Source organism: Drosophila mojavensis, unplaced genomic scaffold, assembly GCF_018153725.1.
Source record: "Drosophila mojavensis isolate 15081-1352.22 unplaced genomic scaffold, ASM1815372v1 contig_36, whole genome shotgun sequence".
Classification (NCBI taxonomy): Eukaryota; Metazoa; Arthropoda; class Insecta; order Diptera; family Drosophilidae; genus Drosophila; species Drosophila mojavensis.
Window position 1 is genome coordinate 17896972 of NW_025318858.1, and position 13770 is coordinate 17910741.

At 37.8% G+C, this 13770-nt stretch overlaps 6 protein-coding genes and 2 long non-coding RNA genes across 9 annotated transcripts; 5 read left to right on the plus strand and 3 right to left on the minus strand.

The window, feature by feature from the left end:
- Nucleotides 1-473: 473 nt before the first annotated feature.
- On the plus strand, nucleotides 474-1651 carry LOC6577169. Its single transcript, XM_002003102.4, has 3 exons — nucleotides 474-668; nucleotides 724-948; nucleotides 1047-1651. The coding sequence occupies exons 1-3, from the start codon at nucleotides 589-591 to the stop codon at nucleotides 1549-1551; spliced, it is 810 nt and encodes a 269-aa protein (XP_002003138.1). The 5' UTR covers nucleotides 474-588; the 3' UTR covers nucleotides 1552-1651.
- A 598-nt stretch (nucleotides 1652-2249) lies between these two features.
- Nucleotides 2250-3633, minus strand: LOC6577170 (D-aspartate oxidase). The gene is made up of 4 exons (XM_002003103.4): nucleotides 3401-3633; nucleotides 3125-3337; nucleotides 2772-3068; nucleotides 2250-2708 (listed from the first exon to the last, which is right to left on the minus strand). Exons 1-4 carry the CDS (start codon nucleotides 3601-3603, stop codon nucleotides 2396-2398), a joined length of 1026 nt encoding a protein of 341 aa, XP_002003139.1. The 5' UTR covers nucleotides 3604-3633; the 3' UTR covers nucleotides 2250-2395.
- A 661-nt stretch (nucleotides 3634-4294) lies between these two features.
- Nucleotides 4295-6206, plus strand: LOC26528365 (male-specific sperm protein Mst84Db). Its single transcript, XM_015165530.3, has 4 exons — nucleotides 4295-4473; nucleotides 4674-4898; nucleotides 4954-5767; nucleotides 6078-6206. The coding sequence occupies exons 1-2, from the start codon at nucleotides 4404-4406 to the stop codon at nucleotides 4784-4786; spliced, it is 183 nt and encodes a 60-aa protein (XP_015021016.1). The 5' UTR covers nucleotides 4295-4403; the 3' UTR covers nucleotides 4787-4898; nucleotides 4954-5767; nucleotides 6078-6206.
- A 174-nt stretch (nucleotides 6207-6380) lies between these two features.
- Nucleotides 6381-7418, plus strand: LOC26528715. Its single transcript, XR_001449446.3, has 3 exons — nucleotides 6381-6566; nucleotides 6767-6991; nucleotides 7047-7418. It is a non-coding gene; the product is annotated as an uncharacterized LOC26528715 (long non-coding RNA).
- Nucleotides 7419-7441: 23 nt separating this feature from the next.
- Nucleotides 7442-8141, minus strand: LOC122757208. Of its 2 annotated transcripts, none has more exons than XR_006357144.1 (2): nucleotides 7676-8141; nucleotides 7442-7611 (listed from the first exon to the last, which is right to left on the minus strand). It is a non-coding gene; the product is annotated as an uncharacterized LOC122757208 (long non-coding RNA). The 2 variants fall into 2 exon arrangements; XR_006357145.1 differs by having other exon boundaries at nucleotides 7442-7618.
- A 643-nt stretch (nucleotides 8142-8784) lies between these two features.
- On the plus strand, nucleotides 8785-9768 carry LOC6577171 (male-specific sperm protein Mst84Db). The gene is made up of 2 exons (XM_002003104.4): nucleotides 8785-9163; nucleotides 9295-9768. The coding sequence occupies exons 1-2, from the start codon at nucleotides 8944-8946 to the stop codon at nucleotides 9303-9305; spliced, it is 231 nt and encodes a 76-aa protein (XP_002003140.2). The 5' UTR covers nucleotides 8785-8943; the 3' UTR covers nucleotides 9306-9768.
- A 391-nt stretch (nucleotides 9769-10159) lies between these two features.
- On the minus strand, nucleotides 10160-11433 carry LOC6577172. Its single transcript, XM_002003105.4, has 3 exons — nucleotides 11155-11433; nucleotides 10936-11096; nucleotides 10160-10864 (listed from the first exon to the last, which is right to left on the minus strand). The coding sequence occupies exons 1-3, from the start codon at nucleotides 11411-11413 to the stop codon at nucleotides 10415-10417; spliced, it is 870 nt and encodes a 289-aa protein (XP_002003141.3). The 5' UTR covers nucleotides 11414-11433; the 3' UTR covers nucleotides 10160-10414.
- A 783-nt stretch (nucleotides 11434-12216) lies between these two features.
- LOC6577173 lies at nucleotides 12217-13487 on the plus strand. Its single transcript, XM_002003106.4, has 5 exons — nucleotides 12217-12351; nucleotides 12439-12484; nucleotides 12554-12833; nucleotides 12901-13133; nucleotides 13197-13487. The coding sequence occupies exons 2-4, from the start codon at nucleotides 12455-12457 to the stop codon at nucleotides 12906-12908; spliced, it is 318 nt and encodes a 105-aa protein (XP_002003142.2). The 5' UTR covers nucleotides 12217-12351; nucleotides 12439-12454; the 3' UTR covers nucleotides 12909-13133; nucleotides 13197-13487.
- The last annotated feature ends 283 nt before the right edge of the window (nucleotides 13488-13770 follow it).

The window sequence follows — 13770 nt, forward strand, 5'->3', positions numbered from 1 at the left end:
TGCTGCTGCTGCTGCTGATGCTGCTGCGGCTGTTACTCGACTCGCGCTGAAGTGAAATGCAAATTTATTCAAAATGTGAAGCAGCCAGAAGTTCGCACCGCTGTCAGAAAGTTGTCTGGATTAAGGTCTATGGCCATAATTAAATACACACTTTTTCCCATTTATATTTGCATTCCGCTGAATAATTGCCTTTAATTTCGCTGCTAATTCGCCTTGTCTTTAAGTCAAACACATTCGAAAGTTTTAACCTCAAATTAAAGAGAAGAGCGGCGCCCGAAATTAACTGGAGCTGATGATATATATAGATAAAATTAAGTATACATAATTATAAAGGAATGAGGTGTGCTAAAGACATGTCTCGTATATTGTTTAAGGAGGATAAATATAGAAATATATGAATAAATACTAAAATAAAGAAAATATAATCCAAAATAATAAATCCAAGTCTGCTGCGATAAAAAAAAAGGATTTCTTAATATATTTATATTTGAAATGTCAACATATGTTGCTTCACAGTTGTAAAATTTCTTTCTTTTTAAGCGAAATTTTATGTTGAACCTAAATTAAAAGTAAGAAGTAAGGAATACCATGGGTGATGTGCGTCCGTTGCAATACGATATCAAGTGGGACACGTGGAATAACATGCCCATCACAGACATTCACTTCAAGCAAGTAGAGTCTAGTTGACCAGTTGAATACACTAACCAACAGGGCTACTAACAGGAATTATGAGCTCGCCATTGAGTTCATGTGGGAGAATTCGTTTCTGCAGAGCATCGTATACGAGGGCCTGGGTCTGCACGATCTGATGGAGATGAAGCCTATCTATCACGAGTATTGTATGCATATCTTGCGTAATGAATGCTCGGTTATGATGCTCGACGAAACGGAAACGAAGATTCTGGCAGTGGCTCTGCTCGAATGGATGACCGACGCGTGGCATTCCTGGTACATAAATAGAGAAGAGAGAGAGAGACAGAGAGAGAGAGAGAGAGAGTGACAGGGACTTATATATATATATAGCAAGCTAATTGATCATTTTACAGGGTGTTTCTGCCCGCCTTCGTGGAGAGAGGACTCTTTCAGCGTCTGATCGAACTAAAGGCGGACCTAATGGCCGCCACCAAGAAGAGCCTACAGCTGGAGAGCTTTGATTCCCTGATGGTGCATGAGATTGGCTTCCCAGCCGAATTGTATGAGGATCAAGACTTTCAGATGTGTATCTATGATGTGTTTGCCATGGTCGCTCAGCACATGCACATGCCACGTGTCTGCTTCATCGCCCTCACCACCAAGGATCAGTATACCGCCGAGTTGGCTGACTATATGGAAATCGGCAGATCCATCTATTCCATTTATAAGGTCGACAATAATCGCCCATTCGACTGTCTGCGTGACCTCGACGAGATGTATGCTCTGCTCTATATGCTGCCTCTGACTCCGATTCGCCATTACCTGGAGTGGCGTGGCTTCGAGGCCTTCCACGAAGCGCTCCTGGCTCAAGAGCGAAGGGAAAGGGAGGAAGAGCTAATGAGACAAAATGAGGCGTGATACAATTTCCTACACTCGAGCTCGTCAATATAGTCATTCACTGGTCATATATTACATAAGAATCATATTTATAATAAAGTCAATACTATTTCTGACCAAATTTATTAATCTTACTCTTAATGTAATTCTTTTTTTTTTTTTTTATTTTTATTTTATTTTATTTTTTTTTTTTTTTTAATAATAACTGAAAATGAGAATAACAAGAATTACATTCTCAGTTATTACTTTTTATTTTTTTCCTTTCCTATGCATTCACTTACTTTCTGCTTGGTTCCACATTCTTTCCCTTTCCCTTTCTTTCATTTTTCCAATCTCTTCTTATCAATTTCTCTTTCTTTAATCTCACTTCACTTCAGTCTTCAGCTTTCCTGCTCTCTACTTGTTATTAATTTTCTCTTTATTTTTCCATTTCTGACCTTTTCTTTCCTTCAATGTCTTCTCTTCAATTTTTGCCTTATTTATTATTGTTCTACTTTTAATCTAAGCATTTTTATCTACATTTTTCTTTATAAACTTATCTCTCACAAAATTCTGCTTATATCTGCATCCCAATCGAATCACTATATAAGAAGAAGAATTTCAATATTTATTAAAGCTAACGGAATCGATTGATATTTCGTTCGTGTGAAATGATTTCACGTAGTAATATCAAAGAGCTCATAGAGAACAGAGAGCATCGCTGATCGCAGCGGTGATAATAAGCTTGATAAGCACGAGTTTATTGTATATTTATGAAGATGTTTACATGTAGTATGCGAGAGTCTCATGCCCAAGTTGTTTTTATTATGGCAACAACTACTTGATTTCTGCTGATAAGACCCCAGCCAGCACAGCAAGTCGATCACTACAGCTTGGCTTTGACTCTGGCAGCTAGCAACAGGTTGAGGACATCGTCGGCACAGCCCCAGCAGAGGGTGACTCCGCTGCCGCCGTGTCCATAGTTGTGTATGAGCAGCTTGTTGCCACGCCGCTCCGCCTCCAGGCGCAGCTGGACGCGACCCGGCCGCAGCCCAACCCAATCGAACAAATGCTCCGAGTGCTTGAGGCCTGGCAGCAGGCTGCGACAGCCGTCGATGATGAAGCGCTTATCCTTCGCACAGACATCGGTATTGTAGTCCCGCTCCTGGTGAGTGCCACCAAGCACCACAGACTCGGTGCTGTTCGAAATGGAATATCAATATGGATGGTATATATGCAGATTGTTAAAGCATCGAACTTACTTTGGTATGATGTAGTTGCCATCATCGCTTTCATCTAGGATCGCGGTGAACACCCAATTGGCCCTGACGCGGCTAACTTGGCCACGTACCGAATAGACGTCATCGTCGTTCAGCAGCTGCCTGGAGCCAAGGCCGGTGCAGTTGACGATCACATCGTAGGAGGACTCTCTGACAAAACTCTCGAGATCTGTGATTTTTCGCTGCTCAACTTGGCCGCCTCGGCGCACAAAGCGTTTCATCAGGTAAGGCAGCAGCTTGATGGGTTCCGAGGTGTAAGTAACAAAGGACATGCCGCTACTGTAGTTCGAGCTTTAGACATGCGAAAGGGTCGATATGAATGGACTAACACTTACGTGAATTTGACGTCTCTGCCCTTGTTGTAAACTTCCAGTTGTTCAGCTGTTAGTTCTACAGCTCCGTAGACAATATCACGCCAGAAATCGCCAACGATGACATTCGAATCTGAGCTGAGGCGCACGCAGGGCACCAGACAAACACCTGCCTCGCCCGCATCTTCGCTTAGCCAAATCTGTTCCAGGAATAGGTGCATATCCCTTGACCACTTGCTGTTGAAGAAACTCTCAGAATGGATGTACCCACATAATATATATACATTTTATAACACCTACTGAACTTTAGACTCATCTGTGCCGCCCAACAGAAAGGGTCCCCATAGACCCGCCGATCCGTCGCCCGTCGTATTGGGCGTGAATAGCTCCGACAATATGGTCACCTGCACATTTAGCTTCTTCTCATCCTGATAGTGCTCCAATATTTTGATGGCACTCGCAACACCGTTCACACCCGCCCCGATAACAGCTACTCTCAGCATGATTCCGTCTGCGCAGACTACTCAAGCAATACTAAATTACTACGGCTGAGTGCAGTGCCTCTATCAGCGAAATATTTCCACTCAAAATAATCAATTGTAATGAGCTCTACTATACGGCTCATGAAATCACCTCTTCCGCCCTGACTTTACACTTCGACAGTTATATTTGAATAAATAAAAATAAGAATAAAAAATTAATGTAAATGTTATATTTAAGCCCTAAACTATTGAACATAAGAAATCAGGGTATTATGGTTTTGTCAAAATGTACGCAACAGGCAGAAACAGGCGTGGCAGTCCCTTTAGAGTATATGCTTATTTACGATCGACTTCCCTCTCTCCGTCCGTCTGTCTAGACGTCTGTATAGACGGACGAACGGGTAGACAGAGCTTATATCAGTTATAGGATCTGCGACGCCTACTTCCGCTTATTAATGATTTATTTAGGTTGTAAAAAAAATATTTTCTGGATCTGTAAATACCCTTACTAGAGATCTCTTACTTTAATTTATTACGCCTTTTCTGGAAATGATAATTAATAAATTGTAACGGATGAAGACACTTTTATTTTTATATTCATTTTCTATTACAGCTCTGTTATATTCAATTTGCTTGAACCCAATTGTCTTAGCAGGCATGGAAAGTTCGTTCGTTCAAACGCTTTTCAATGAATGGAAAATGTAGTTATATTCAGTCAGTTTTCTCCGAGCCTTTCGAGCCTTTGCTTCAACTCGCTTCTAAATTAAAACAAAATTTCTATTTTCCTTCAAATTTTAATCGCAATTCAAGTCAATTTCAAAATGTGCGGAAGCGGTTGTGGAGGCTGTGGCCCATGCGGAGGCTGTGGCCCATGCGGTGGTTGTGGACCCTGTGAGTTCATTGCCATTCCCGACTTGGGATCTAGATATTCCACTCATTCTGAAGCTTGTCCGATTCGAAATAATGCAACAGAGCAATAGATTTATCCTTCAATCGTCCGCCCGTCCGTCCACCAGTCCATCTAATTTGGAGCGCTACAGCAGGGCTGAAGAGCATTGTGTGTAGATCGTAATGAAAACATTCTTTTTCAGGCTGCGTCTGTCCCACGCGCTACTTGAAGAGATCAGAGGAGCATATGCCCTGTGTGTGGTGTGCACCATGCAAAGCTCATTGCTACAACACCCCACCCAAGTGCTGTTGCTAGAGGCCTAAGAGCTTTGCATCGGTACGGAGTCTCCTTTAAGGAAAATCTTATAGCTAAATACCAACTCCACTACTTATCCTATTCTTACTGTCGAAAAATAAGAGGAATTATCGTAAGTAGCAATAGTACCTTATCTTATCTGATCTGACCTTTTCTGTCTATTCAAGCCAAGGTGATGTGAGCTTCGGTTAATAGTGATTGTAAAACTGCGAAGATCGTCAATTTGGAAGCAGGTTGGACCTAAAAGGATGGCAGAAGGCTTTTGAGCTTGAGCATGGACTCTCGAATATCAGGCATTACCATAAGGCATGGTAAATACTAAGCCAAACTTCTATCAACCGAGACTCTTGACTCGACTCATTAAAAAGAAGGTGGCCTCTATTCGTATAAGCGCATACGAATACGACCTGATCGAAAACAAAGTGTCAAGCTCATTTTAAATTGTCAAATTCAAAATCTTCAGTTTTGGAACTTTTATGAATAAAAATTCGGAATCTACAAAAAGTTTGTTCATTATTTTCTTCTATCTTTCTATCTTTTCTTCTATCTCAGTCGCAGTTACGTAAAAGACCTCACAATCAGGCAATACTTCTTTCTACGCATCTAATCTCAAGAGTTAATTACATTTCACACACTCGCAAGGTTGCCTAAAATAGGTCCTCTGTGGCTATATCTCAGGAGTCGTTCCGATGAATCAATTCGTTTCATCTACACTGCCATGGTTGTTACTCTATTATAAGATGACGCATTCAAATTCATATACTTTATATAATCCAAGTCGAACGAATTGTCTAATACGGCCTCGTTGGAACACATCTTATTTGGCTTTCTCTATACTAATAAAATTGAAAAATTTTACGGCACCTGATATGGTATAAAGCGGTTGGTCTATAGCTCCATTTATTCAGTTGTTTCAGTGGAGCCTCAAAATGAAATTTGTTGCTGTTCTTTTGTTCGTCTTGGGAGTTATTGATATACCAGGTAATTAATTTTGTGTTTATACTCATTCGCAAAAGTGAAATGAGTATATTGTTTTCTGCAATGTCCGTCCGTCTGTCTGTCCGCTATTGAGGCTTTTCTTAGGTAGATTCATGTATATTACGCGCAGGTCCAGCACGTTTCCCAAAATTGATATCTATTTCCGATTGATTTGAGCACTTTATCCCTTTTTTTTACAATAATTCCTTGAATGCCATATAAATTTGTTCCTTTTGTGAAAATAAATTTTTAAGTTCTCAGTTTTTCTAAATTTTTCAATACCCTTACTAGAGATTTCTTAATTCAATTTCAGGTACTTGCATTTCTCAAGACTGCGGTCTTCCACGGATATTATTGAGCTGAAATGAAAGCACCTTCTAATTAATTTATTTACTCGGATATTCTGAAAATGATACTAAATAAATAAATAATGAATATTTTATTTATTTTTTTTTTTTATATTATATATTAATTTTTATTATAGTTCTATTTCTTGCAACTTTTTTAGTATAATTTTCTTTTTATTTTGTAATAGCATTGAATTTTCGTAAAGTAGGCCTTGAATTCTATCTTCAAACGCTTTTCAATGAGACTTTGGCTCTACTGGGAAATGTAGTTACATTCAGTTAGTTTTCTCCGAGCCTTTCGAGCCTTTGCTTCAACTCGCTTCTAAATTAAAACAAAATTTATATTTTCCTTCAAATTTTAATCGCAATTCAAGTCAATTTCAAAATGTGCGGAGGCGGTTGTGGAGGCTGTGGCCCATGCGGAGGCTGTGGCCCATGCGGTGGTTGTGGACCCTGTGAGTTCATTGCCATTCCCGACTTGGGATCTAGATATTCCACTCATTCTGAAGCTTGTCCGATTCGAAATAATGCAACAGAGCAATAGATTTATCCTTCAATCGTCCGCCCGTCCGTCCACCAGTCCATCTAATTTGGAGCGCTACAGCAGGGCTGAAGAGCATTGTGTGTAGATCGTAATGAAAACATTCTTTTTCAGGCTGCGTCTGTCCCACGCGCTACTTGAAGAGATCAGAGGAGCATATGCCCTGTGTGTGGTGTGCACCATGCAAAGCTCATTGCTACAACACCCCACCCAAGTGCTGTTGCTAGAGGCCTAAGAGCTTTGCATCGGTACGGAGTCTCCTTTAAGGAAAATCTTATAGCTAAATACCAACTCCACTACTTATCCTATTCTTACTGTCGAAAAATAAGAGGAATTATCGTAAGTAGCAATAGTACCTTATCTTATCTGATCTGACCTTTTCTGTCTATTCAAGCCAAGGTGATGTGAGCTTCGGTTAATAGTGATTGTAAAACTGCGAAGATCGTCAATTTGGAAGCAGGTTGGACCTAAAAGGATGGCAGAAGGCTTTTGAGCTTGAGCATGGACTCTCGAATATCAGGCATTACCATAAGGCATGGTAAATACTAAGCCAAACTTCTATCAACCGAGACTCTTGACTCGACTCATTAAGAAGAAGGTGGCCTCTATTCGTATAAGCGCATACGAATGCGACCTGATCGAAAACAAAGTGTCAAGCTCATTTTAAATTGTTAAATTCAAAATCTTCAATTTTATAAACAATTCAGAACTATTATGAATAAAAATTCGGAATCTACAAAATGTTTGTTCATTCTTGTCAAACATATCCCGATATGCTTACGCTTGCTGTTACGTAAAAACTTTTTTTTTATTCATTTTTGTCTAGTTTATTACTCTTAGGCATGCTGTAAATGGAAACTATCTGCCGACGTAGTGATCTTATAATGATGCGTGAACAGTATTAAAGTTTTGTTTTTTCTCGATTTGTCACTTTAATATAATCGCATCATTATGTTAGCCTGTAATCTTAAACAAATAAAACATCAATTTTATTTCAATTGAAAAATTATATGATTTTCATACAGTTATATATACAAATTGTATGCTCGTTCTATCCGTTTATTCATCGGTTCATACGTACTGTTCAACTTAAGCCACATCTTTTATATGTGGAGTATGTGGAGCATTTTATTTTTTTCTTTTTTTAAAAGGAGTGTTCTTCAAGAAGTGCACCGACAAAACTTCAGGGAGCAAAGCGCTCGGTACCATCCTCATCTGACCGTCTCCAAGAGAATTTTTTCTAACCAACTTATCAAGACAGTAAATGCGTCATAGGTTTTTGAACCGTATACGATCAATTTCATTTTCTTCGCTAATCAAATTTGAAGAGTTGAAATATTTGAATCGTAGCGAGAAATTGGTCTATTCAGTTCTATCAGTGGAATCTTTAAAATGATATTAGCGCTTGTTGCCTTTCTCTTCTTCGGATTTTTTGACCTATCCTTGGGCTCACGGTTTAGTAAGAATAAAAAAATAAGTGTGTGCAAAGATGGATACTTCATTAGTTTTATTTTATTTAAGTTTAGCTGCTTGTAATGAGAGCTTTGCGGCTATTGGGACTTGTCATATGTTCTTACATAGATGGAGTTATCTTCTTCCAGAGGACAGCTGCAAATTATTTGTCTATAACGGATGTAATGGAAATAAAAATAACTTCCTTTCTCAAGACGATTGCGAGGATGCTTGCATGTAGGAGTTTTGCATAATGAAACGCCTCTATTTGCAATAAATGTATGATAGCAGATAATCTCTAATTTTCATATTTATAGCTTGACATCTCAAATTCATTTGATATTAATCTGATTGCAATATTCTCTTTGAGTTTTAGTGGAACCGTTTTTCATAGGCGAATCGATTATAGAACTAACTTTCAGTTTTATTTAGCTTTCGTTTACTTAGGAATCGGTGCGTCTCATGGAGAAATATTGCATTTGAAATAACAGAAACGCGATTATTCGAATTGCCAGCAAATGATTCAGTTGCATTTTACTAGATGACGGCGTTTAGTTTTTAGACTATAGGAAAATGCTAAAGCCCGAGACCCTAAACAGCTTTTGATGCATCAAGTATTCCATGAATTTAAAGTCTAGTTGATTTTCCATTTTTAAGGAACTAGGCTCTGAGACTTCCTCAAAATAGTCATTAGTTCTCTTTCGTTTGATCACTACACTTCGACTAGCTTCTAAATTCAAAAAAATAAATAATAAAATAAAATTTTATTTGTAAAAATTTAGAAAATAAAATTTTATTTTTCCTTTCGTGAACATCTAATAAAACCAAGTTTCAGAAAAATGTGTGGCCCATGCGGAGGTTGTGGTCCTTGCGGAGGTTGCGGTCCCTGCGGCCCCTGTAATCATTGGCCATGCTGTGGCCCTCACAGCCCGCCGTGCGGGGCACCTTCACCAATCCCGTGCTCGCCTGCGCCAGGCGTTTGCTGTCCGCCGTTGCCCGAAGGTGGTATTCCCGACCCCCGTGTCTGGAATTGTTGGAATACACCACCTACCTATCCATGTAAGTTGGCACTCGTTCGGTAATCGTACCAGCACCCTGTGTCTGATGTGCTTCATGCAGAGCTCGCTGCTACATCACTCTGCAAAAGTGTTCAAAAATATTTAATACGTGCTTTTCCCTGTGTCCTTCAGGTGGATTTTGATGAATCAACTTCGAGGCCCAACGCCATGAAGAAAACGTTGGAGCAGTGTGGGTGCTGTTTATCTATATAAACAGGAAAAAGGGGCGAGATAGCTGTATTTGTGAAACTTTTGGTTTTAAAATGATTGGAAGCAAGTTGAGTATGGAATGAAAAGTATACATAGCACCACTAAGTCAACCGATCCAACAAGACTGAACTATTCAAAGAAGACTGCGTTTGTACATGTGGCGCCTCGAACAGAATTTCATTACCACGAAATGTATGGTAGATACTACGTCAGACTTCTATACATCGTGGCTCGAGACTCGGTGAGGTAACAGAGAAGAATTGACAGAAATTTGACGAAAGCAGTCACGGCAAACAAAGTTTTTCATTGAATTTTAAATTGTGAAATTAGAAATTTGAAGTATTCATTATTAGATTTTTTGGAACTTTGGCAAATTATATTTTGGACCCTTAAAAATTTGTTCTTTTAATTTGAGGGTGTTGGGGCTTGGAACAGAATTTCCTATTCATAGACATGATAATCAATTAATCTAATCGCTTTTTATTAAAAAAAAAAAAATAAGAAACGCGGCTTAAATTTTAAAGGTTGAAATCTTTTTCGTTATCGATAGCTTGACAATCAACCACAGAAATTTTGTTCAGTATTTTTGTGTCAGTTCAGTATTTTCGTTCTGTTTTGATTCAAACATCTGGTCGCACTCAAAAACATCATTAATGTCGAATGACTAATGATTAATGACTAATGGTGTAATCAATTAATGCATTACCATGAAAATTTTTTGACAGCTTATGAAACTGTAGGTGGAGACTGAAAATAAGGGAATGTATACAGCAGCAGTCAAAAAAAGTTCACAAACAACAATTTATATTTTATGAAATGGGGAAAAAACTTCAATAATTCTAATCGAAAAGTTTTTTAGGATAGGACAATTATACATATACATACATATACATGTACTCATAAGTATAACATAGTTCTTTTAAGAATATAGGGTGGATAGTTGCTTAAAACTGATTTTTAATTCTGTACAATGTTATGCCTCATTAAAAATAAAAATAATATTTGCAGAAGTATATAAACCTATATAAAATGTGTTGCTATATTAAAAACTATTTCCCGGTCGTGCTCCTTGAAGTTTGTCCCTTGAAACTTGTTCCGTTTCCAATTCCAAAATGACATTAGTCAAAATCTTTTTCGCCTGTATCTGAAGATCCCGATCCAAGCGTCTAATGCTTTGTACAATGAAATTGCCATAATGAAACAATTCATTGGGTTCCGAATTGCTTTGCTCTGTGTTGGATGCAATGCTATTGACGTTGGTAATCGCGAGTCCACTTTCATTTAGGGCTCGTCTCTTCTTGGGAAGTGGCGATGGTTCCGAGTCGCTAGCTGGAAATGTCGTATCCGGGGAACTCTTTAAAGCCGTATTCACTAATGCCGATGGCTCAAATTCCTCCTCTTCCTTCTCTATGACAACTTGCGGGCTTTGAACGTCGTGTGCATTGAAGGAGTCTTCCGTATGAAAGCTGCTCTCATCCGCCATCTCCAATTTCTACAAAAAGCAAACCCAGATTTCGGTTTGAAGTGCCATAACAATTTGTACATAAGCAATTGCTCACTTACACCAATGTTGCCCTTCACAGAGTTGGTCAGAGATCGCTTGGAATTGGGCCATTGCAATATGAATTCCATTTTGGATTTGTTTTTCCAATCAAGTAATGAGCTCTTCTGATGCATATACTTGTAGTACGATTTCAAGTTGTTCCATTTTCTGCACACGTCAGCTGCGAGAAAGCCATACAATTAAATTCAAATCTATTATAATTATGGCAATATACTTGCTTTGCACAACATGAACAGCTGGGCTGTATTTAATGTTTATGTCGTCCGTCAACTTTTGCCAGAAATCGTTTTTCAGGTGCCTCAACTTGTAAAGTGGATTCGCTGGATTCCACAGATATTCCGCAGCTCGGACGCTATCAATAATAAAATCTGTCATTTCATCTGTAAACAATGACTCCATTTTTGATCCGATTTCTTCGCTAATTATTCTCTGTTCCGTTTGTTGTACACAAAATTGGTTGGCGTTCAGCGTCTCCATAATTACAATAAGCAAAAAGAAGAGTGAGAAGGCCAGCTGTATTTGCTTTGGTATTTATACCGTTGGCTGGCATGGTCACACTTGTGCAGATTTGAACAATTCACTATGTTTGTGTATTAAAACAAGTATATATTATAACTATTTAAGCCAATTAATATAAATTCTCTATTAAATAAGTAAATTCATATAAATGCATTTGCAATGTTTTTTTTTTTTTGCATTTGATGATTTTATCTTATTTATGTTACATAACTGTGTTTATATACAGTAATAAATATTCAACATTTAATACCTTCCATTCTCACTGTATTTTTTCTTATCTTGCAGCTATTCAGTAAGTGCTCAGCATCCCTTTGAAATTATTATATTAATTACAAAAGGGAGGAATAAGTTATTCCAGTCTGATGCTGATATTTTAGTATTTATAGCGTACACACGCATGGTCACACGTTTTTATAATGATATGAATAATGCGGTTGGCCTTAACCGCATTTTATGGAGGACATATGTACATACTTACTTATTTACAAACTTTTATATCTATTTGAATAAACGCAATAATAGTAGTTAAAAATAATAATTATTTAACTATTTTATGTTTTTTATTTATTAAATATATTTATGAGATTAAAAAAAAAAAACATATATTTTTCATTTAAAAAATAAACATTAAAAAGCAAAAGACAGATTGCAAATAAAATATATATATATAAAAAAAAAAAAAAAAAAAAAAAACCAAAAACAAAGCATGCCATCAAAAATGTATGTACATATATAGTAGGCTTTAAGGTCTACCTCCAGGTGAGATCTCAGATTTATGGCATAAGGCTAGAGGGCCTTCTCACGAACAGTTCTCCGTATTTCGAACCTTTCTTTTGGCCAACATCAAAATTTTTAAAAATTCAAAATTTTGGTTTTTCCCTTTTAGATTAAGCTAAGTAAGTGAAAAATTCATATAATATGATACAGCATATCCATTAATTTTCTTATATTTGGGTGAAAAAAATTGTTTTTTGAATATGTAGAAAATAGAAATTTAAAATGTGTAATCCTTGCTGCGGACCTTTTGAGGTAAGTCATGGTCCCATATACATAGTTTGATTGGCCCCGATAACCCGGCTCTGTGCTTCCACTCTGTAGCCCAGGGGCTGTCGCAGTCGCGAGCTACGCTGCAGCATCTTGTACACATCGTGTGATTGCGTGAAACGAAATGGCCTGCAGGACAAATGTCCGAGAGCTGCGTGCCAAGGGCGTCCACCTTGCATGTGCTTCCCATTCCCCACCTGTGGACCGGCGTCGTTCCCATTACGATTTGCTAACATGACAATGGGGGTCAATAATAAGCGCATGAGATGTGCAGCCACAGCGGCAACTTGCGCAGGAGGCGGTGGACTGCCACGTGCCTGTGGCGGCTGTTCAGGTCGGTTACCCCCTACAAAGATCTCTTCCAAGATTCCGTACTTATCACTTAATACTTCCATTCGCAGGCTGTTAATTTCCGCGCAATTCCCAACCTGGATTTTCGATGCAGCCAGCTTCCGCTGTGCACTGTTTAAAGCTCACTGATATATCACACAAATTGAAGGTCCGCTCATTTGGTGCACGCTATGGTCTTTTCCGTCTGCCCCGAGTCTTGTTATTTTTTTTTTTCATGCATTTGAAATAGTTCGGCATAATTTACTATTTTTTCCGCTCACTGTACGCATAGTCTACAACCCAAGTAAGTGTACCTCGTCCTAATATTAGATAACAGTTTTATTTATAATTATTAATATTGTTTTAGATTTGCGCAACCAAAATTACTTGTGAAAAAGCAACGATTAATATGATGTTAATTGTATAAAAAATTCTTATGGTCAAAGAAATTCCACAATAAAGAAAGATTCGAAATACAATAATTCGATTTCAAAATTCCATATCTATTGCTCAAACGCCGTTATTGCATATATTTCTGACTCTAAATTTAATATACTACCATTCAATGGCAAAAACTAAACTAATCGGAGACTTTCATCATTACTGTGAAATAAAATCCCTCAAATATTTGATAAATAAAAATTAAACGAAATACAAATTTTCTATTTTCTTGCTACGGTGGATAACAACAAATTGTTTACGTTTGGTGGTGTGGCTGTAATCTGACAACGTTGAAAATACTGAACAGAAAAATATGAAAAATACTAAAATTGGCTAATTTGTCGGTATCAGTATTAAATTTATGAGTTGATTACCTATTAATAAAGTATATAAAAAATTATTTCCATATTGAGATATTTTTATATAAATTGCTTTAATTAAAAAAAAAAAAAAATGCTCACAATGTTTAATAATATCATTGTGCACAAAGTTTGCAGCAC